The following is a 21,956-nucleotide window of genomic DNA, read 5'->3' as shown; positions in this document are numbered from 1 at the left end:
TTAGGGGTGAATGAGAGGAACGCTTCTTACCCACAAAGCAGTGCCAGAAGAAGTCATACAAAACTTACAGCTCCAGTGTCATGATGCTGTCCAGACCAAAGCCTGGGGAGTCTGAGGTGGACCTACTGCACTTCCAGAGTCAGTTCCTCGAGGCTGGTGCAGCCCCAGCCGTGCAGCTGGTGAAAGGAAGTAGAAGGCCTGGTGATGCTCAGCCAGAAGGGCTCCCACCGCTGGACCGTCGGGATGTGGTGCAGATGGACAGTGAGTGCCTGTAGGCGAGGGCCTGAGGGGAGAGGGGCCAGCCTGAGGTGGCTAAACTCTGCTCCAACTGTAACACTGTTGCTGAAAAATTTTTTTTGTTTTTATTTGTTTGTTTGTTTGTTTTTAAGTATTCTGTATTGTCTGTGAGAAAGGGACTCCGCTGTGACTCTAGGTTGTTGAGCACAATCTGACTTTGAACTTGTGACAATCTTCTTAGCCTCTGCAGATATTGAGATGCCAGGTGTACCCCACACCCAGCTCTGCAGCTCCATTATACAGATAAAGAAGCTGAGGTTCAGAGAGGTTAAATGTCGCACCCTAAGTAGCACAGGGGGAGCCAGGGCCCGGAGCAGCTGGCTTCTGTTCGTTCCCTGATGGTTCCTTAGGAATGCCTGAATATACTCAACACCTGGATCCTTTTTCTTTCAGATCTCCCAGATTTGCCCCCTGCTCTGGTTCCCGCTCCTGCAAAGAGAGCTAAGCCTAACCCTGGCCACCACCTGCCTCACGATGAAGACCCTGAGGAGAGGCTGAGCAGACATGATCAGCACATCACCACTGTCTTGTCTAAGATCATTGTACGAGTCAGCCCAGCCGGGTGGGGGAAGGCATCCCATTTGGGAGCGAACAGGGTTTATGAGCAGAGGGTGCTGCAGAAAGCTAGACTTTAGCACCCCTCAGTCAGGTTGGGGCTGGGTTAGAACCACCTAGTCTGGATCCAGCACAGGGTCATGAACCCCTGGAATGAGGTCACGGGGTCACTGGAACAGGGTGCAGGCTGGAGAAGCTGTGCGTCTCCATTGCTTTGTGTGTTGTTGCCTTCGTTGCCACAGGAACGAGATACAAGTTCAGTCACTGTGACTCTGCCTGTGCCCAGTGGTGTTGCTTTCCCACCTGTGTTCCATCGCTCACAGGACAGACAGGTAAGCAGGAGTCACCTCAGATGCAGTCTTAGTCGGGGCTTCTATTGCTGTAGCAAAATACCAGGACCAAGAGCAACTGAAGGATGAAAGGGTTTATTAATTTTTTATTTTTTAAAAAGATTTATTTATTTATTTTACGTATGAGTACTCTGTCTGCATGTATACCGACGTGGCAGAAGAGGGCATCAGATCTCATTATAGATGGTTGTGACCCACCATGTGGTTGCTGGAAATTAAACTCAGGACCTCTGGAAGAGTAGTTAGTGCTCTTAACTGCTGAGCTATCTCTCCAGCCTGAAAGGGTTTTTGTTTTTTATTTGTTTGTTTTGGTTTCTTGTTTTTCGAGACAAGGTTTCTCTGTGTAGCCTTGGCTGTCCTGGACTCACTTGTAGACCAGGCTGGCCTCAAACTCACAGTGATCTGCCTGCCTCTGCCTTCCCAGTGCTGGGATTAAAGGCATGTACCACCACACCTGGGTGAAAGGGTTTATTTTCAATTACACTTCCATCAGAGCAGGAACCTGGAGGCAGGAACTGATGCAGAGGCCATGGAGGGGTGCTGTGTACTGGCTTGCTCATCCTGTTTTCTTATAGAACCCAAGACCACCATCCCAGGGCGGCATCCCCACAGTAGGCTGGACCCTCCCCATCAATCACTAATTAAGAATATGCCTGAGCCAGGCAGTGGTGGCTCACACCTTTAATCCCAGTACTCGAGAGGCAGAGATGGATGGATCTCTAAGTTAGAGGCCATCCTGATCTACAAAGTGAATCCAGGATAGCCAAGGCTACACAGAGAAACCCTGTCTTGAGAAACCAAAAATAAATAAATAAATAAATAAATAAATAAATAAATAAATAAAGATGCCTGAAAGCCAGGGGTGGCGATACACAGAGGCAGGAGGATCTCTGTGAGTTCAAGGCCAGCCTGGTCTACAAAGTTAGTCCAGGACAGCCAAGGCTACATAGAGAAACTGTACCTCGGGTGAAAAAAAAGAGAGAGAGGGGGAGACCAAGTTCAAGAGACCTTAGCTCTCTTTTTTGCTTTTATTTGTATGAGTGCTTCACTTGTATGCATGTCTGTTTGTGCACAGTGTGCATGCCTGATGTCCATGGAGATCAGAAAGGGGTTTCTGATCCCTTGGAACTGAAGTTAACGAACAGTTGTGAGCTACTTCGTGAGCTCTAGGAGTGTTGAACTGAAATTCTCTGCAAGAGCAGCAAGTGTTCCTAACCACTAAGCCATCTGTCCAGCCCCACCCCACTTTTTACTTATTTTTTGTTTTTTTTGAGACTGTCTGAGTAGGAGGCTGGCCCTCAGATTCACAAAAGTGTCTTTTTGCCTCAGCCTTCCCAAGTGTTGGCATTGCTTTGGTTTTTTTTGCAGTGCTGGGAATTGAATCCAGGGCTTCCTAATGCTGGGCAGGCTCCTTGAGCTCCACCCACAGTTCAAGTTCTGTTTTCTCCCTTCTTATGGTGTGTGTACGTATATGTGTGTGTGATATGTGTGCACATGTTTGTATGTGTGAGCTCTGGAGGTCAGAGGACCACTTCAGGGGTCATTTCCTGGCTCTACCTTCTTAAAAATAGCATCTCTTTGTTATTCACTGCTTTGCATGTCCGACTAGATGGCCTATGGTTCTTGTTTGGGTTTATGAGACAGGGTTTCTCTGTGTAGCCCTGGCTGTACTGCAACTCACTGTGTAGACCAGGCTGGCCTCGAACTCACAGAGGATCCCCTGCCTCTGCCTCTCAAGTGCCGAGATGATTAATGCCGTGCGCCACCACACGTAGCCTTAGCTGGCCTTTGCATTTCCAGGAATTCTTTGCTTCTGTCTCCCATCTTGCTTTAGAAATGTTGGGATTACAGTTATGTGCCAATTGTACCCAGTTTTACATGGGGTATGGGGATTCAAACTCATGTCCTCATGCTTATAGAGCATGTACTGTGTGTGTGTGTGTGTGTGTGTGTGTGTGTGTGTGTGTGTGTTCATGCCTGGGCATGGAGATAAGAGGGAAACCTGTAGGAGTCGTGCTCTCCTTCCAACATGTTAGTCCCATGGATCAAACCCATGTTGGCGAGCTTCAAGTACCCTTACCAACCTAGCCATCTTGCTGGGCTTTTTTTTTTTTTTTTTTTTTAAAGACAAGGTCTCATTTCTCATAGGCTGGCTTCAAACTTGCTGAGTAGCAGAGGGGGTTTTGAACTCCTGTTCTTTCTGCCTGTCCCTCCAGAGTACTGGGTTTTTAGATATCACCATACCAACGTACCCCCGAAGGCCTACTTCCTCTGAGAAAGTGTCTTTTCTCTTTGTTCCAGAGCCTTGGTTTAAGGAGCTAAGGAAAGAACAAGTAATTAATATCAACAACTTGGGGTTTTCTCTTTGCCCTGTAGGCGAAACTGGCAGCATCGGGTAAGAGGAGCATCTTTGCCCAAGAGATTGCAGCAAGGAGGGTGTCAGAAAGCAGAGTTTCATCAGCTAAGCAAGCTGTCCCCAACCAAGACCCATCACAGGGTGAGTGCTGCTGGGCTGAAACTGCTTCAGCTTGGTCTTTTTTGTCTCTCAGAAATGTATTCTTTTTAGTAGTGATGGAGTGGGGCGGAGACAAGATCTAGTGTATGCCAGTCCAGCCTTCAACTCACCACGTAATGGACGGTGATTTAAAATTCTGCTGCCACCTCTAGACTGTTGGAAATGCAGACGTGTGCCATCATGCCCAATTTATCTGGTTATAGGGATCAAACCCAGGGCTTCCTGTATCCTAGCAAAGATGTGCATGCAGACAACAGAGTTCTGTTCCATCCTCAGCCTTGTAAATGTACATTTATTTCTTTTCTTTAAAAATTTTTCCTGGGAAGTGATGGTGCACACCTTTAATTCCAGTACTTGGGAGGCAGAGGCAGGCAGACCTCTGAGAGTTTGAGACTAACCTAGTTTATAGAGCCAGTTTCAGGACAGCTAGGGCTGCACAGAGAAACCCTCTCTAAAACAAAATAGAAGAAAAACAAAAAAGAAAAAGGAAAAATATACTGGTAAAAATAAAAATTCTGTCTAGATTTTATTTATGTGTGCTTGTGTTTTGCCTATTCATATGTATGTATCATGTGCACTCTTGGTGCTCTCTGAGGATAGAAAAGGACATTAGAGTCCCTGGAACTGGAATTTGGATTGCTGTGAGTCACCATATAGGTGCTCAGAACTGAGCCTGGGACCTCTGCATGAACAGCAAGTGCTCTTAACTCCCGAGCCGTCTCCAGCTCCTTCAAACATACTTTTAATTGATTTTAGAAACTACTAAGGGCGGGTGAGTAATTAATTCTGCCACTAATCCTTGAAAGCTGTGTCATCTACAAAATTGAAAGCCAAGGCAAGCTGGTCAGTGGTGGCGCATGCCTTTAATCTCAGCACTCGGGAGGCAGAGACAGGCGGATAGCTGTGAGTTTGAGGCCAGCCTGGTCTACAAAGTGAGTCCAGGACAGCCAGGGTGACAGAGAAACTCTGTCTCAAAAAACCAAAAACAAAAAACAAAAAAAGAAAGGAAAAAACAAAACAAAACAAAAACACCAAGATGCGGTGCTGGAGAAATGGCCCAGTAGTAAAGAGCGAGTGCTCCTGCAGGGGACCCTCCTCTGTCTAATTGCTAGCTGGGTCCTGCGTCAGGCAGCTTACAGCTATTGTAGTCCCAACTCTAGGGGTCCTGAGCAGTGGCACATATGTGTACATGGCATGCCCACACACAGACCCAATACACACACACATAATTAAAAATAAAATCAATCTTAAGGAAAACCCACAGCATCATATATCATTTTACATTACATGTGTGGCTAGATACCCAAGCCAGGCTTTCGTGTTGTGCGTGTCTTGGTGCCTTGCTCATGAAGGTTTTCATGGCACTTTCCTTGGCAGTCCCTTCCAGCTGAGGCACATGGGAGTCTGAGGCAAGAGGATCAAGGGGCAAGGGCAGCCTGGGATACATAGCAAGACTTTTTATTGAAAGGGGAAAAGACTGAGTGGGCGTTCAAATTGTCTGGTAGAGACAGTAAAGCTCTTAAGCCAGCTGGACAGTGGTGGCGCACGCCTTTAATCCCAGCACTCAGGGAGGCAGAGGCAGGTGGATTGCTGTGAAGTTGAGGCCGACCTGGTCTATATAGCAAGTCCAAGACAGCTAGGGCTATACAGAGAAATCCTGTCCTTAAAAAAAAAAAAAAAAAAAAAAAAAAAAAGATTATTGATCCAGTTTTCATGAGTGGTGTGAGTGAGCAGTGAAGAGCATGAGGTGATCTGTGTCGGGTCTGATGGGAGATTCAGGGCTGCCTTCCCATAGAAGTCTGTTGGGTTTTTTTTTTTTAAGATTTATTTATTTTATATGGATGAGTGTTTCGCTTGCATGCACACCTGGTGCCCTCAGAATTCCAAACAGAGAGTTGGATTTCCTGCAACTGAAGTTATGGGCGGCTGTGAGCCACCATGTGGGTGCTGGGAACCGAATCTGGGTCCTCTTCAAGAACAACACGTGCACTGAGGCCTCTCTCTAGTTGCGGCTCCCACCTCAATAGGTCTTAAGGGAAAAATGAATGTCACCTTGCCTCCCCAGAGTGTGGGGGGCTGTGTGGTGTCCATTCTGTGTCCACCGATGCCCCAGGGCCATCACTGGTCTAAGTGAAGAGACCAGAGGATCTCGGTAGAACCAGGAGATAAAACTGACTGTGCACTTCTTTCAGGTGCTGTGCCCTGTGACACGCCCTCCTCTAGGGACAATGACAGCCAGCTTGCAAGGCCTAGCCATGGCTTCCACAGACCGAATTTGATCACAGGGAAGGGGCTCAGGAGCCAGGCAGCTGAGCAGGAAGTCCAGACCATCCATGAAGAGAATGTAGCAAGACTGCAAGCCATGGATCCTGATGAGATCCGGAAGGAGCAGCAGCAGTTACTGGCTCAACTTGGTATGGATGCCAGGCCTTCCTGCTGGGGCAAGCTAAGCAGAGGCTGCCTCTTGCTAGGGAAGGCCTACTGTGAGTGCTAGGCTGTGGTGTGTGTGTGTGTGTGTGTGTGTGTGTGTGTGTGTGTACGTACACTCTGGCCCTCAGGTATTCTAGGCAAGTGCCTTACCACTGAACCCATACCTCTAACCCCTAAAGGAGTAGAGGGAAGTGGTGAGCCACTAAGGTATGTACAAGTACAAAGCAGACATGCTGTGAGTATTTATTTATTTATTTGGTGGCATGGGAGATGGATGAGCTGTATGCTGAATACTTTCATGCATTTCTTTGTCCTTAAACTGTTCCTCTACTCCTGGGAGAGATATGGTATTAACTTAATTTTACTAATGAACAAACTGGCTCTGGTGCTCAGGGCGGTGCATGGCCTGTAACCCCAGCACTTGGGAAGCAACGGAAGGAAGAACAGAGTTCCTCCTCAGCGACATGGCTAGTTCGAGGCCAGCCTGGCTCTGTGAGACCCTTCCTCAAGAACAGAACGCTTGAGGCTGATGAGACAGCTCACAGGGTAACGGTGCTTGTGAGCAAGCCTTTTGACCTGAGCTGCACTCCCAGAACCCATGAAAAGTAGAAGAGACCTGATTCCACCGCGTTGTCCTCTGACCTCCATGCACACCATGGCACATGTTACCTCCCCACACGCTGGTACTAACTTAAAACTAAAAATTTCTCAGGTGTGGTGATGCACACCTTTAATCAATCCCAGCACTCGGGAGGCAGAGGCAGGCAGATCGCTGTGAGTTCAAGGCCAGCCTGGTCTACAAAGCAAGTCCAGAACAGCCAAGGCTACACAGAGAAACCTTGTCTCGAAAAAAAACAAAGAAACAAAACAAAAAAAACCCAAAAAGTCCTCAAAGGAAAAAAATATGAGGCTCAGAAATTAAAAAGAAAAAATTCTCCACAAGTCATATAGCTTGTGGGGAACATAGAACGATTTATGGGGGTGAGGGGAATGCTACAGTTGGAACCCAGAGCCTTGCACATGCTTGCAAAGGGCTTTTTGTGTCCAGTCCTACAGAATGGATAGAGACACGTGTAGGATTAAATCCAAGATTTAGTGCTTCTGAGTGGTCTAGCCACGCCTGCTCCATTATGTATGACTGAACTACCTGGTGTAGTTCACACTGTGCTTTATTTCGGCCATACTCTCTCTGGTGGAACTGTAGTACATTCTATGCCAGACCTTTCTTCTGGTCGGCCCTGTTCCCCACTCTACACGAGTGCTTGTGTGATATGTATTCAGTTTTTAGTAAATGTATGTACGAACTGACTGAGAGAAAATGAAAGAAATTGTTTGGCTAAGTGCTTTCCTTTGAGCTGTAGTCACTTGTTCTCTCCCACAGCCACTTGAGACTGCTGACCTGGTGGCAAGCAGAGGTTCCGGCATAGGAACCTGTGCCAGAGGACTGTGGAGGGCATGGGGCATGAGGATAAGCAGGCCCGGGGCTACACAGGTGTGGGCTGGCAGGGTCATTACCGAGCCACAGAGTGCAGGGGACCTGGGCCAAGGCTGGGAAGCAGTTTGTGTTGCTCTTGGCACCCAGAGATGGGGAGCTTTCTGCAGGGGTCAGCTGTGCAGGAGGCCAGGGTGCCCACCCCTGCTTCTGACTCTCTCCACCTCCACCCTAGACCCCAGCCTGGTTGCCTTCTTGAGATCTCATAGCCATGGCCGGGAGCAAACAGGAACAAAGGCCTCGATGGAGCAGAGCCCAGGAAGACGCTCAGGTCCTGTCGCTAAAGAAGAGCCCATCACATCAGCTTCCACCAGTGAGCCCAAGATGGAGGAGAAGCTGGAGCCAAGAGCCCCAGGTTTGGAGGAGAGACACCATCTTTTTGTAGATAGGAGTAGAGAGGAAAAAGTAACCAGGTGTGGTGGCACAGCCCCTCCATTCCAGCATCCTTGAGAGGCAGAGTGAGGTGGATATCTGTGAGTTTGAGGCCAGCCTGATGTCTATATCTCAAGTTCCAGGACAGCCACGGCTACAAAAGAGAGGAGCCGACTAAGGACATGGCTCAGAGGATAAAGGTGCTTGCTCCCAAGCCTGCCAACCTGAGTTAGAACCCTGAAACCTACATGGTGGAAGAGAAAAACAACTCCCACCGATTGTGTTCTGACTTGCATACACACGTGTACACACACACACACACACACACACACACACACACACACACACACACACACACACACCTATCCTCATACACAGAAAATGTAGAAAAAAATGTCCTTTGTCCTTGGCCTGCTGATGGGGAAGAGAGATGCCCTCTGCCCTTGGATATGGACTATTACTCTTCATTAGCGCCTTTCACTTAGCTCCTCATTTGCTGGTGCACGTCTTCCTGCAAGCACTCTGTTACCACTGCTTCTGCCCACACCCATGGGGGCAGCCAGGTGTGGCTGAGGCTCCCTCCCTACGCAGCCATCTTCCTGCTCTGGCTTTAATCCCTTTCTTTCAGTGTTGGGGGGAGGGGGAGATGGCAGGGCCAGGGGAAGGGGAGAAGACTACGGACATGCCAGACCAGAAGCAGAGGCCAGTGGAAGCACTCATTTCCCAGAAACTAGATTATTCCATTAGGGATTAACAAAAGAGGAAATTGAGTTATGACAGCCGGAACCTGCTGCTCCTGGAGGACACTGGGCCAGGCAGGCAGGTTGAGTGGGGGTGGGGTGGGGTGGGGTGAGGAGCAGGAGGGTAGAGTAGAAGTGTTTCCACATCCTGCCCCCATTGGAGTAGCAAGCTACCTCCTCCTCTTTGTCCCTGTTCGCTTGCTCCTTCAGAGGGCTGGTTCCAGAGAGTGGACTGCTGTACTTCCCTTGGCATGTGGTGCCTGTCTTCCTTTTCTGTCCCTCCTCTTCTTCCTTTTCTCCTCTTCAGACAAGTCTTTGGAGTCAGCACAAGGCTGGAGCCAGAACTGGCCGTGTCTGCGTAGTTGAAGCATTCATCCAGTTGCCAGGGGTTGCAGCCCTCAAGCCACACCATGTAGCCATAGCCGAGGGGAGATGCTGCTAGGTTCAGTGCAGGGCCCAGCTGGGATCTTACGGACATGTGAGCTGAGCCCCTGGAGGAACATTATGCTTCTACCTCCCTAGTACTGACGCTGCCCATGACCCCCCACAAAGAGTGGCTCCATATGGACACTGTTGAGCTGGAAAAGCTGCACTGGACCCAGGACCTGCCCCCGCTCCGGCAGCAGCGGACGAAGGAGGTGAGGGGAACAGGTGGGCTGGGCTGCTGCTCTTCTGTCCGGAACTGGGGCCTGAGAAATAGTTCCTCTTGGCTCTCGGCCTCTCTCCTATCACCCTGCCTGGCTCTAAGGCCACAGGAGCCCTGACCTGATCCTAAACGCCTGAGATTAAATGTGATCGAGTACGGAGGAGCCACTGCTGCACCCAGCCCCGTCTTTTTCTTTCTCGTAGAGAATGCAAGCCCGATTCAGCCTTCAGGGAGAGCTCCTGGCACCTGACGTGGACCTGCCCACCCATCTGGGCCTACACCACCACGGAGAAGAGGCGGAGGTAAGGCATGGGTCCCAAGGAGAGTGGGGCAGCGCTTAATGGATGTTTAACAATTGTGCAGGAAAGGAGCTCTGGCCAGCTGCCTTTGGCCTCCTGTGTGTCCTGTCCCAGCCCATGGTCTTGCGCTTACTCAGTTCCTTAGAGTTAAAATACTGTTCCTCCTACTCTGTTCTGGAACTCAACAGCCAGGCCTTGGTGCTTTCCCTCAGGCCACTTCCTCCCTCATGGGGCTGCCCTCCTCTGGCCTAACTCACGCCAGCCCTTATCCTGGAACACTCCCCAGCTCTCCTTTGCTCACAGAATAAGGTCCCAGTTCCTCAGCCTGGCAGGGCAGTCCACAGGCCCTTGAGCTCTGCCTCCTTTGGTCCTGTGCACCACGCTGCTGATGCCTCCACATGGTTCCCTGTTCTCACGGCCTGACATGGCTCACTCTAAAGGGTACCTGTACTCTATACCTGTACCCTGATTCCATGCTGGGCCACTGACGCTGTACCCACCCACCAAGACCAATTCCTTTTCTACACCTGTCCTCTGATTGGAAATTATACATGGGCTATCATACCCGTTTGCTTTATGTCACCATTGCTGTGCGCATGTCCTATATTTTTCATCAGCCTGAGGTTCCCGGGAGAGCGAGGCCTGGATATCACTTGTTTATCTTGCCTTTACCTTCTGAGTCTTTAGGAGGCACTGCCCGGTGTCTTGATTCCTTTTGACTTTTTGTCCCTGCACCAGAGAGCAGGGTACTCTCTCCAGGAGCTGTTCCACCTGACCCGTAGCCAAGTGTCTCAGCAGAGAGCACTAGCACTACATGTTTTGTCCCAGATCATCAACAGGGTGAGTGGACTGCGGGTCTGGTCCCATCTAGCCCAGCCCATCCTTCACTCCGAGATCCCAGACTTTTCCTTTTCACAGTGGGCCAGGCTTGGGGGGAGGCAAATGCAGGCTCAGTGTCAGCAAAGGATCTATGCACCTCCTGCGGCTCCAAAAAAGTCTAATCCTCCTGTCCCCAAGGCCCAGGTTGGTGAGTTTGGGGATCGCCTGGAGGGCAGTATCTTGCGCCTCCTCTTGGATGCTGGTTTCCTCTTCCTGCTGCGCTTTGCCCTGGATGACAGGGTGGACAGTGTCATCGCAGCAGCCGTTCGGGCTCTTCGCACTCTGCTAGTAGCTCCTGGAGATGAGGTATGTCAGGGGTAGGAGTGGGTTCAGAGGTAACAGGGCTCCGCCCCTCACTCTGGGCATGCCCTTTGCCAAAGCTTTGCAGGCAGGATAGAGAGGAGGGTGGCAGGTGGCAGCTCAGGAGCCTTGCTTCCTGCCATTGACGTGTGTCAGAGAGGGAGAGTCTTGCCGTGTCCTAGCACCCTTTCTTGCCTCCTCCCTCTCTGCCCTCCTCTGGCAGGAGCTCCTTGACAGCAGCTTCTCTTGGTATCACGGAGCTTCGGTGTTCCCTCTGATGCCTAGCCAGGAGGACAAAGAGGATGAAGATGAGGATGAAGAATCCCCAACAGAAAAGGCCAAGAAGAAGACCCCTGAGGAAGGAAGCCGCCCTCCGCCTGACCTGGCCAGGCATGATGTCATCAAGGTAGAGGGCAATTTGCATTCCCTTCCTTGACCTAGAGGGCAGGTTTGTTGGGCAAGAGGGGTCACCAAGACCTGGGTGTCCCCTTATATGGCAATGGGTTTCTTTCTGAGTCCTAGGGGCTCCTGGCTACCAACCTGCTGCCTCGGCTTCGCTATGTGCTGGAGGTGACCTGCCCAGGACCCTCTGTGGTCCTTGACACCCTGGCTGTGCTTATCCGCCTGGCCCGGCATTCCCTGGAATCAGCCACGAGGGTGAGAAGCAAAGGAGGGCAACAAATGGACAAACAGCCCCACAGGATCCTTTTCTTGTTTTGTTTTATGGTGTTTTGTTTTGTTTTTACTTTTTGTTGGGGCTGGTTTTTTGGTTTCGTTTTTTGTTTTTGTTTTTGTTTTTCAAGACAGGATTTGTCTGTGTATCCTTGACTGTCCTGGACTCACTTTGTAGACCAGGCTGGCCTCGAACTCACAGCGATCTACCTGCCTCTGCCTCCCAAGTGCTGGGATTAAAGGTGTGCACAACCACTGCCCAGCCTGGGGCTGATGTTTTGAGATAGGGTCTCAGTATAGCTCAGGCTGGCCTAGAGCTCACTGTAGCTCAGGCTGGCCTGACTTGTGGAAATATTTTCTCAGCTTCCTGAGTACTGAGATTATAGCACACGCTGTGGTCTGTGCCCAGATGGTGGACCTCATCTTGCTCCTCTCTGCCTCCCTTTTCCTCCTGTCTCCTGCAGGTTCTGGAGTGTCCTCGGCTAATAGAGACCATAGTTCAAGAGTTCCTGCCTACCAGCTGGTCCCCCATTGGGGTGGGGCCTACTCCCAGTCTATACAAAGTGCCTTGTGCTGCTGCCATGAAACTGCTTAGAGTCCTGGCTTCAGCTGGGAGAAATATTGCTGCCCGGCTGGTAAGCAGAGTGCAGGGCGAGAGATAGAGGGCATAAGACAGGGCTGGTTTGGCCTGGGTTAGGCATGACCCCTGAACTCTGGATGGCTACCTCATCCCATCCTCCTCTTCCTCTCTGGTCCAGTTGCTTAGAAACTGGTCACCTGGGTCTGTTGGGCCTGTTCTGGAGTCATGATGTGGGGAGGGCTCCTGACCCCAACTGTCCGGAGGTGCTGCATGCAGACAGTGCTCATCACACCTGCAGCCAAGTAGAAAAGTGCCAGCAGGGAGCACGCTGGCTGGTGAGGTGGCTCAGCAGGTACATACTTGCTGCTAAGCCTGATAACCTGAGTTCAGTCTCTGGACCCACATGGAAGGAGGATGAGGAGGAGGATGACTCGTCATGTCTGGTTTCCATATGCACTTCTGACATTCGAGCGCCTGTAGCCCCAAATCAATGCTAAAGAAGAAAAGACTAGGGAAGGAGTCAAGGTTCTCTCACCTCTGCCCAGAGCCATGGGCCCTGCGGCGTCACGGGGACTTAGACTAGGAACAGCTTGAGCCTCTCTCCAAGAGACCCAGGACCAGCTGCATGACCCCGATGCCCACACTGTCTCTTCTCCAGCTGAGCAACTTTGACATCAGGAGCCGCCTGTGCCGATTCATAGCTGAAGCTCCACAGGAACTGGCCCTGCCCCCTGAGGAAGCAGAGACACTGAGCACTGAGGCCTTCCGGCTGTGGGCCGTGGCCGCCTCCTATGGCCAGGGTGGTGACCTTTACAGGTGAGGCAAGGACAGGCTCCTTACAGTGCCCTGCTGCTCCGCATCCCGAGGCTGACCTGCCGCTTCCCTCCACCTTTGTTCAAGGTCCCAAGGGGAGGCCAGGAACATGAGGGATGTCTGCTAGGTGTGAACCTGCCTGGGAGCTGGGACCTACTTGCTGGGGAAATCAGATGTCAGTTCCCGGGGTTTGTCCTTGCCACCTTTCAGGACCTAGCCTTGCACACATGTCTCTGTGCTGGGGCTCTCCCTCCTCCTCTTTCACCAGCCTGAAGCTCCTGGCAGGATGTGCTTTGTGTCTTCATCTTGGTCTCTTCACACAGTGAAGCCAGTTGTGTTTTCCCAGGGAGCTGTACCCAGTACTCATTCGGGCCTTGCAGACGCTGCCTACAGAGCTCAGCGCTCGTCCCCCACAGCCCCTGTCCATGCAACGGATGGCCTCTCTGCTCACGCTTCTTACCCAGCTGACCCTGGCTGCCAGCAGCATACACCCTGAACCCACTAGGTAGGCCAGTTCCAAGCCTGCCAGCAGGCACGGCCAGCAGCCACCCCAGGACAGATGGAATGCCCCTCCACAGGGAGGGTGGCAGTTGCTGAGGGGAGTAAGGCGGCCAGACCCTTACCCTGCCCCTTCTGGCACTCCTGCAGTGGCTCTGCTGAGTACTGTGTGTCAGCCACACCTTCCGCAGTCACCTGGACGCAGGTGTCTGGACTTAAGCCACTGGTCGAGCCATGTCTGAAGCAGACCCTGAAGTTTCTACCCAGACCCGATGTGTGGTGTGCCCTGGGCCCAGTGCCCAGTGCCTGCCTTCTGTTCCTGGGTGCCTACTACCAGGCCTGGAGCCAGCAGGTGAGTGCAGCCTTCCTTCGTTGGAGCCCTACCCACTTTCTCCTGTCCCTACTCCACTTCCCCTCTTCTCTCCTGCCACCTTCCCCACCGCGCCCCTCTTATGTGGCTTTGTAGATGTGGTACTGAGCGTGGAACCCAGAGCCTTACACACCCTAGACAGTTGCCTCTCTGCTGAGCCCTACCCTCACCTCTGCACTCCTACCTGTCTTTTCTAATTCTGTTTCCCAGTGGAGCCTTCAAGAATCATGTTGCTGGGACCCTGAGCAGCAGCCCAGCTTCTGTCTATACTCCTCAGGCACCGTAGATTTTATATACTAGAGTAAGCTCAGGGCTACCCCTCCTTCAGCAAGGTCAGGCTTTGGAAGCTTCCAAACAGATTTGTTTTTGAGACCCTTAGCATGGTAGGAGTGGTCTGGGTATTTAGGGCTAGGAAAATGGGTATTTTGGCCCATCGGTTCAGTGAACACCTTGGTCCTCCAGTCAAGCGTGTGCCCAGAAGATTGGCTTCAGGACATGGAGTGCTTGTCGGATGAGGTCCTACTGCCACTGCTGAGCCAGCCTTCTCTGGGCAGTCTGTGGGATGCCTTAAGGTATGTTCTGTGTAGGCACCTGGGGAACTGTGGGATGGAGGTAGCTTCTCTCCCGGGGGGCTCTTGGGTCTCCCCAATCCATCCTAGGATGTGGCCCTTCAGGGGCCTGAAGGAACCCAAATTCCCAGCAGGGAGCAACCCTGGGCTCCCCTCAGCACTGCATTCTCCCTGCAGGCTCTGTTCCCCGCTCTGCAACCCGCTGTCTTGTGCTTCTGCCCCTGAAGCTCTCCCCAGCCTTGTGTCACTGGGCTGTGCAGGAGGTTGTCCCCGTCTCAGTGTGGCTGGCACAGCCTCACCCTTCCCGTTCCTCACCGCCCTCCTCTCTCTTGTCAACATTCTGGTCCGGACCCACAAGGGCCTTTGTGGACAGGTAAGCCTTGATGCCTGGTGAGAGGCTAGGCTGGGGACAAGCTAACGGTAGGAAAGGAGGGAGATGTCCAGAAGAAAGGTAGCCTCTTTTTTTCTGAGTGGCTGGGAGGGGCAGCGATCTGGGGAGCCCTAGAACACATCAGAGTCAATTTCTAGATCTGAACAGACATGTTTCCTCAGCTGGCCGCTGTGCTGACTGCACCAGGACTCCAGAACTACTTTCTCCAGTGTGTGGCTCCTGTGCCTGCCCCACAGCTCACACCCTTCTCTGCCTGGGCCCTGCGCCACGAGTACCACCTGCAGTATATGGTGCTCTCCCTAGCCCAGAAAGCGGTGGGTCCCTGTGTGCAGGGTCAGCCCCACCCCATGCTCTCTCCTGCCTCTCTGCTGCCTGTGCTCTTTCTACTGGGCCATGCGGCTCGACGTTAGCCCGTATTCCCTGGTTTCCAGCTTCCATCTTTCTGTTCGTCCCCTCACTCTTCTCTGCTTTGTGCTCTCCCTGCTGCCCTCCCTGCACTGACCCCTGCCTTGTCTTTCCCCTCTAGGCAACAGTGCAGCCAGAGGCAGCAGCCAGAACAGCTCTCCACCATGCTCTGGCCTTGATCCTGCTGAGCCGCCTGCTGCCAGGAAGTGAGTACCTCGCCCAAGACCTGCTGCTGAGCTGTGTGTTCCGACTGGACTTCATGCCGTAAGTCCAGGGGCTTCAGGCTTCCGGGGTTTGGCACTTTTGGATGCTGCTAATTTTTGTTAACAAGGCAGCATCATAGAACCAGGAGACCTGGTTTTAGTCTCTTTCCTTCACATGTTACACTTATTTTGTTATTCCCTCAGTAAAGTGAAGGTGGGACTACTAACCTTTATCCCATCTGATAATGATAAGACTTGACAGCATGACAGTAGCTAAGAAACTGTTACAGGCCAGGTGGTGGTGGCGCATGCCTTTAATCCCAGCACTTGGGAGGCAAAGGCATGTGGATTGCTGTGAGTTCGAGGCCAGCCTGGTCTACAAAGCAAGTCCAGGACAGCCAAGGCAACACAGAGAACCCCTGTCTCGAAAAACCAAAAAAAAAAAAAAAAAAAAAAAGGCTTGACAGATGGCTCAGAGATTAAGAGCACTGTCTGCTCTTCCAGAGGTCCTGAGTTCAATTCCCAGCAACCACATGGTGGCTCACAACCATCTATAATGTGATCTGATGCCCTCTTCTGGCCTACAGGTGTACATGTAGACAGAGCACTGTATACATAATAAATAAATACATCTTAAACAAAAACAAACCTGTTACATAAGCTAGGGACAGAGTTGAACAGTATCACACCTGTTGACAGGTGAGGCTGGGACTCAAGGGGCGCCTGGCCTGGTGATGCACGCCTGTGGTCCCAGCACTTGCCCTCTGTCCCATCTCCTAACTGCTCTGCAATACCGTGGTGTGAGAGGCTGTGAGGGGAGCAGAAAGGCACAGGATTGAATGTGGCAACCCTGGAGAACCGGGACAGCTGTCTGTGTGCTGTGGCTCCAGCCTCAGTTTTGGCTTTTGGTTCCTGTTACAGGGAAAATGCATCAGGGGGTCCAGAGGCAGCTGACTTCTCTGATGGACTGTCCTTAGGGAACAGTGGGGAGCCTCAGTGTAGACGAGGAGCTCTCCTCGTTCAAGCTTGTCGGGAGCTCCCCAGCATCCGCAGCTGCTACCTGGCCCACTGTTCCCCAGCCCGCGCCGGTCTGCGGACCTCCCAAGCCTTGTACCGTGGGGAGCCGCTGCGAGTCTCAAGCCTGCTACTGCCTGTGCCCAAGGGGCCACTGCTGCCCACTGACTGGCCCTTCCAGCCGCTGATAGATCTCTACCACCAGGCTTCAGATATTCCCTCTGGGCTGCCTGCTGCTGAATCTGTAGGCATCGCCACGCGGGTCCTACAGTGGGTGCTCGTTCTAGAGAGCTGGCGCCCTGAGGCCCTCCGGGCTGTGCCTCCTGCCGCCCGCCTGGCACGGCTCATGTGTGTGTACCTGGTGGACAGCGAGCTATTCCGAGAGACTCCCATACAGCACCTGGTGGCAGCTCTTTTGGCACAGCTCTGTCGGCCCCAAGTCTTGCCAAGCCTCAACCTGGACTGCCCGCTCCCTGGCCTGACCTCTTTTCCTGATCTCTATGCCAGCTTCTTGGACCATTTTGAGGCCGTCTCCTTTGGGGACCATTTGTTTGGTGCTCTGGTCCTCCTTCCTCTGCAGCGTCGGTTCAGTGTCACCTTGCGCCTCGCCCTCTTTGGGGAGCATGTGGGAGTCTTGCGTGCACTTGGCCTGCCTCTGACTCAGGTATGTTCTCAGCCTGTCGAGACCTGCCTAGGGTCCCTGCACTGGACCTTGGGGCGGCCCTGTGTGGTGTGAGGCCTGCCTGGGGCCCCTGCACTGGACCCTGGGGCGGCCCTGTGTGGTGGTGGGGCCTGCCTAGGGCCCCTGCACTGGACCCTGGGGCGGCCCTGTGTGGTGGTGGGGCTTGCCTAGGGCCCCTGCACTGGACCCTGGGGTGGCCCTGTGTGGTGTGGGGTTCTGCTGGGCCTCGGGCCCTCATTGTATCTCTTTGAAGGTATCAAGACGGTAGAGAGGAGAAGGGCTCTTACCACGGTATCTGGTGGAGTAGGCATTCATATTATTAGTGTTTGTTTTTCTTTTCAAGACAGGGTTTCTCTGTGTAGCCTTGGTTGTCCTGGAATTCACTCTGGAGTCCAGGCTGGCCTCGATCTCAGAGATCCACCTGCCTCTGCCCCTCAGTGCTGGGATTAAAGGCTGCACCCAGCAGGGACTCATGTTGTTCACAAGGTTTGGCTTCTGCTTGTAAACTCCTACAGTCTGGATGAAAATATGCTAAAACTGAAAATCAAAAATCATAGCTTGTTATTTTGTTTTTGTTTTGTTTTGTATTTTTGAGACAAGGTTTCTATGTATAGCTTTGGCTGTCCTGGAATTTGTTCTGTAGAACAGGCTGGCCTGGAACACACAAAGATCCACCTGCCTCTGCCTCCCGAGTCCTGGGATTAAAGGCGTGTGGCACAACTGCCTGGCTTAAATCATAGTTTTTAATTACTCAGATTCTTGGCCTATTAAGTCAGAATTCAGAGAAAAATGTAAAAGATCAGCATGGACTTCCCTTAAGGAAAAGGTGTTTGGAGGAAAGAGGTTGACCTGGTGTTAAAGTTTGGGGAGAATTTGATTTTTGAGCAATTTCTCTGGAGCACTTGCCATGAAGTGAAGTTGTAAGAGTGATCAGGTCAAAGGTCAGCCCACAAGTAAAGAGAACCAGGCCTGGTGACAGAGGCCTATAACCCCAGTCTCTCAGGAAGCTGGGGTTAGAAGTTCAAGGACAGCCTGGGCTCTACAGACTAGGCTACAGACCAGACAGTCTGCATAGCAACAGGTGCTAAGGATGCTAGCTCAGTTTTATAGAGTGCTTGCAGGCTGCCATCCCAGCCCCACATTCGATGAGATGCTATCTCAAAGGAGTAAGGCGGAAAAACAGAACAGGGTACCCAGTGTCCTCAAGTTCTGGTGCATGCATGAGCATGTACACCTGCACATAAATTTTAAAAATTTAAAGAATTTTATAGTTACCCATAATATTTTTATTTTTAAAAGTTTTAGAATTCAATACTGGAGCCAGGTGTGGTGGCACACGCCTGTAAGTAATCCCAGCACTCGGGAGGCAGAGGCAGGCGGATTGCTGTGAGTTCAAGGCCAGCCTGGTCTACAGAGTTCCAGGACAGCCAGGGCTACACAGAGCCATGTCTCAAAAAACCAGGGGAAAAAAATCAGTAGTGTGTGTGTGTGTGTGTGTGTGTGTGTGTGTGCGCGCGCGCGCGCACGCTGGAAATGGAACCCAGGGCCCTATGCATGCTCAGGCTCTGAGCACTAGTCTTTGCTCTTCAGCTCTCTTCCATGCACTAAGGAAGGGAGGTGTCCATGTGACCAACAGTCACTGTTGCTGCTGCTGCACCTTTTCACCCTGGCCCTCAGCGTCTCATTTCTCTCTGTCACAGCTGCCTGTGCCTCTGCAGTGCTACACAGAGCCTGCTGAAGACAGCCTGGCTCTCCTTCAGCTCTACTTCCGGGCCCTGGTTACTGGCGCACTCCGCCCACACTGGTGCCCCGTCCTCTACACTGTAGCTGTGGCTCATGTCAATAGTTTTATCTTCTCCCAAGACCCAAAGAGCTCAGTAAGTCACATCCCTCCCTTCAGAGGGAGGGAGGAAGCTGGTGGACCAGTTGGGGATGGGGTGAGGGTTAAGCAAGCCGGCTGTGGGTACCAGGCCCTGGCTTATCTCCCATTTTTGCTCCTAGGATGAGGTGAAAGCTGCCAGAAGGAGCATGCTGCAGAAAACATGGCTGTTGGCAGATGAGGTAGTGTTGTGGGTACGAGGAAGGTAAAAGCTACAGGGGCTGAGGAATCAAACCTCAACACACTTGGTGGTTTTGCCCTTTTTTACAGCGGCTGCGGCTGCATCTCCTCCGCTATAAGCTCCCCAACTCCAGCCTCCTGGAGGGCTTTGAGCTGTATTCCCAGTTACCTCACCTGAGGCAGCAGCACCTTCAGACGTTGCCCACCGAGGTGCTCCAGAAAGGAGGAGTGAAGACGTAGGGCACTTGCCACCAGCTGGAGACGAAGGTTCTCCTGGGGCTGGCCAGCAGAGGTCTGCTCGTGCAGAAGAGCGTCATGTCATAAGGGGAAGTGGGAGACAAAGAACACAAGGCTTGCCTTCCTGAGGGCAGCCACAGCTACACAGAGAAACCCTGTCTCGGAAAAAAAACAAAAACAAAAACAAAACAGAAGGGACTCTTATTACTATAGCTCAGGATCTGGGGCTTCTGAGGGCTGTGCTAGTGTGGAGGGTGGCTTTGCGATTTACTCCATGGCGGGCACAGGACAGTCTGAATACAGCTCTCCTCACCCACCTCCAGTCTCCACCAGGCCAGCGTGTATGGTTGCCCTGCTACACACTGAAATAAATCCTTTTCTAGTCTAAGTAATCTGGACTGGTTTTTGTCATTTCAGAGTTGGTAGCAAGGTCGGATTATCTTGAGGAGAGAGGTGGGAGGTTAAAAAAAAATCTCCATCTGGGGACAGCAAATGTGTGTCCTCGGAGTTTGTGACAGTGACAATGCTCTCGGGAGTGGGTGTGTTCCTGGAGAACTCTGTAGGCCCCTGGAAGTGCAGGGTGAAGCCAAACACCAGCCTGATGGAGTGCTCTTCATACGCCGTTCTCAGTGGCCTTTTCTTCTTTAATGTGTATGGATGGAGGGATGGATGGATGGATGGATGGCATGTGAACAGAGCAGGAAGATGATTGGATCCCCTGGAGCTGTGGTTGTAGGTGGCTCTGAGCTGCCTGCTGTGAGCACTAGAAACCACACTTGGATGCACTTAACCCCTAAGCCGTCCTCCAGCACCACACAGTGGACTTCCCTTAGTAGCACTATGACTAGGGAGAGTAGAGCAAAACAAAAACTGTCTTATTTCATTTTATTTACACCACTGCACTCAGCTTTTTAACTTTAAGTTACATTTTATTCAGTGTGTGTGTGCGTGTGCATGCGTGCGTGCGTACGTGCGTGCGTGCGTGCGTGCGTGTGTGTGTGTGCGTGTGTGCGTGTGTGTGTGTGTAAGGGGCTGAGGGTCAAAGAGGCACTTAGAGGAGTCTGTTTTCTCCTTCTGTCCACTGTGTGGGTTCCAGGGATGTAAGGCAGATCATTAGGTTTGCCAGCAAACACCTTGTTGGGCCATCTCACTGGCCCTCTATGTTATTTTCTACAGGGTCTCATGTAGTTCAAGATGTAGCTCAGGCTGCCTTCAACTCCATATGTAGCTTCAGGTACCATTGAGCTGATCTTCCCGCCCTTAGCTCCAAAGTGCTGGGATTATAGGCATGTGTCATCACACTGCTTGCTTTTTGGCTTTGTTTTTCTTTTCTTTTTTTAAAGATCTATTTATTTATTAAGTATACAGTGTTGAGACTGGAGAGACAGCTCAGAGGTTAAGAGCATTGTCTGTTCTTCCAGAGGTCCTGAATTCAATTCCCAGCAACCACATGGTGGCTCACAACCATCTATAGTGAGATCTGGCACCCTCATCTCGAGGGAACGTGTACATGCAGGCAAAACATTTGCTGTTCTTCCAAAGGTCCTGAATTCAATTCCTAGTCAATCATATATAATGAGATCTGGTGCCCTCTTCTGGTGTGCAGGCACACATGCAGGCAGAGTACTGGATAAATAATAAATAAATCTTTTAAAAAATAATAAAATAAGCTGGGGGGTGGTGGCACACGCCTTTAATCCCAGCACTCGGGAGGCAGAAGCAGGTGGATTGCTGTGAGTTCGAGGCCAGCCTGGTCTACAAAGCAATCCAGGACAGCCAAGGCTACACAGAGAACCCCTGTCTCAAAAATAAATAAATAAATAAATAAATAAAATACAGAAATGTTATGGGAATACATTTTTGTTAAATCCTAGCTGTGGAATATAGGGCTGCTTCAGATTGTCCACAGCAGTTTATAATTTGCCTCTTGCTCTATCAGGGACATGATTTTTGCCAGCTGCAGATAGTTTTTGCACGTGTATGACATTTGGAATTCTGGGGACTCTTGGGAGGGTACAAATATAAATGCTAGAGCCCAGAGGGGGGTGGTGGCTGCTGCCCCACCTCCTGCTGCTATTGCTGGTGGCTGTTGCAGTTTGTCAAGTGGTCACGCAGGAAGACATAAGAAATTGAAAACCCGGGGGGCTGGAGAGATGGCTCAGTGGTTAAGAGCACTCACTGCCTGCTCTTCCAAAGGACCTGGGTTCAATTTCCAGCACCCACATGGCAGCTCACAACTGTCTGTAACTCCAAGATCTGATACCCTCACAGCAATGCACATAAATTAAAATTAAATAAAATATTAAAAAAAAAAGAAATTGAAAACCCGGAAGATCAAACTTGACGTAAGGAACTTGATGCCCCCGATCAGCAGGAAGTAGTCTAACAACAATTTCTCCCTTTCCCTCTAGCTTTTCTCTCCTTCCTAGTGTTGGGGGGGTTGGAATAAGGATGGAAGAGAGAGTAAGGATCCCAGAAACACTGGCTACAACTATGTGTATAGATGTTTTGCCTACATGTATGTTTGTGCATCATGTGTGTGCCTGATGCCCCTTACTGGGAATTGAACCTGGGTCCTTTGGAAGAGT

General features: G+C 51.3%; 1 protein-coding gene across 1 annotated transcript; it reads left to right on the top strand.

The window, feature by feature from the left end:
• The first annotated feature begins 63 nt into the window (after positions 1-63).
• On the top strand, positions 64-19,405 carry Rpap1 (RNA polymerase II associated protein 1). Its single transcript, XM_051144430.1, has 24 exons — positions 64-261; positions 691-839; positions 1,095-1,184; positions 3,579-3,699; positions 5,910-6,131; positions 7,815-7,994; positions 9,274-9,389; positions 9,601-9,699; positions 10,435-10,536; positions 10,714-10,881; positions 11,099-11,281; positions 11,398-11,532; positions 12,012-12,182; positions 12,786-12,943; positions 13,287-13,445; positions 13,589-13,790; positions 14,271-14,380; positions 14,555-14,750; positions 14,930-15,082; positions 15,295-15,437; positions 16,298-17,054; positions 18,773-18,949; positions 19,074-19,133; positions 19,222-19,405. Exons 1-24 carry the CDS (start codon positions 81-83, stop codon positions 19,369-19,371), a joined length of 4,182 nt encoding a protein of 1,393 aa, XP_051000387.1. The 5' UTR covers positions 64-80; the 3' UTR covers positions 19,372-19,405.
• The last annotated feature ends 2,551 nt before the right edge of the window (positions 19,406-21,956 follow it).

Source organism: Acomys russatus, chromosome 4, assembly GCF_903995435.1.
Source record: "Acomys russatus chromosome 4, mAcoRus1.1, whole genome shotgun sequence".
NCBI classification, from domain to species: Eukaryota; Metazoa; Chordata; class Mammalia; order Rodentia; family Muridae; genus Acomys; species Acomys russatus.
This window is presented reverse-complemented; position numbering and strand designations above follow the sequence as displayed.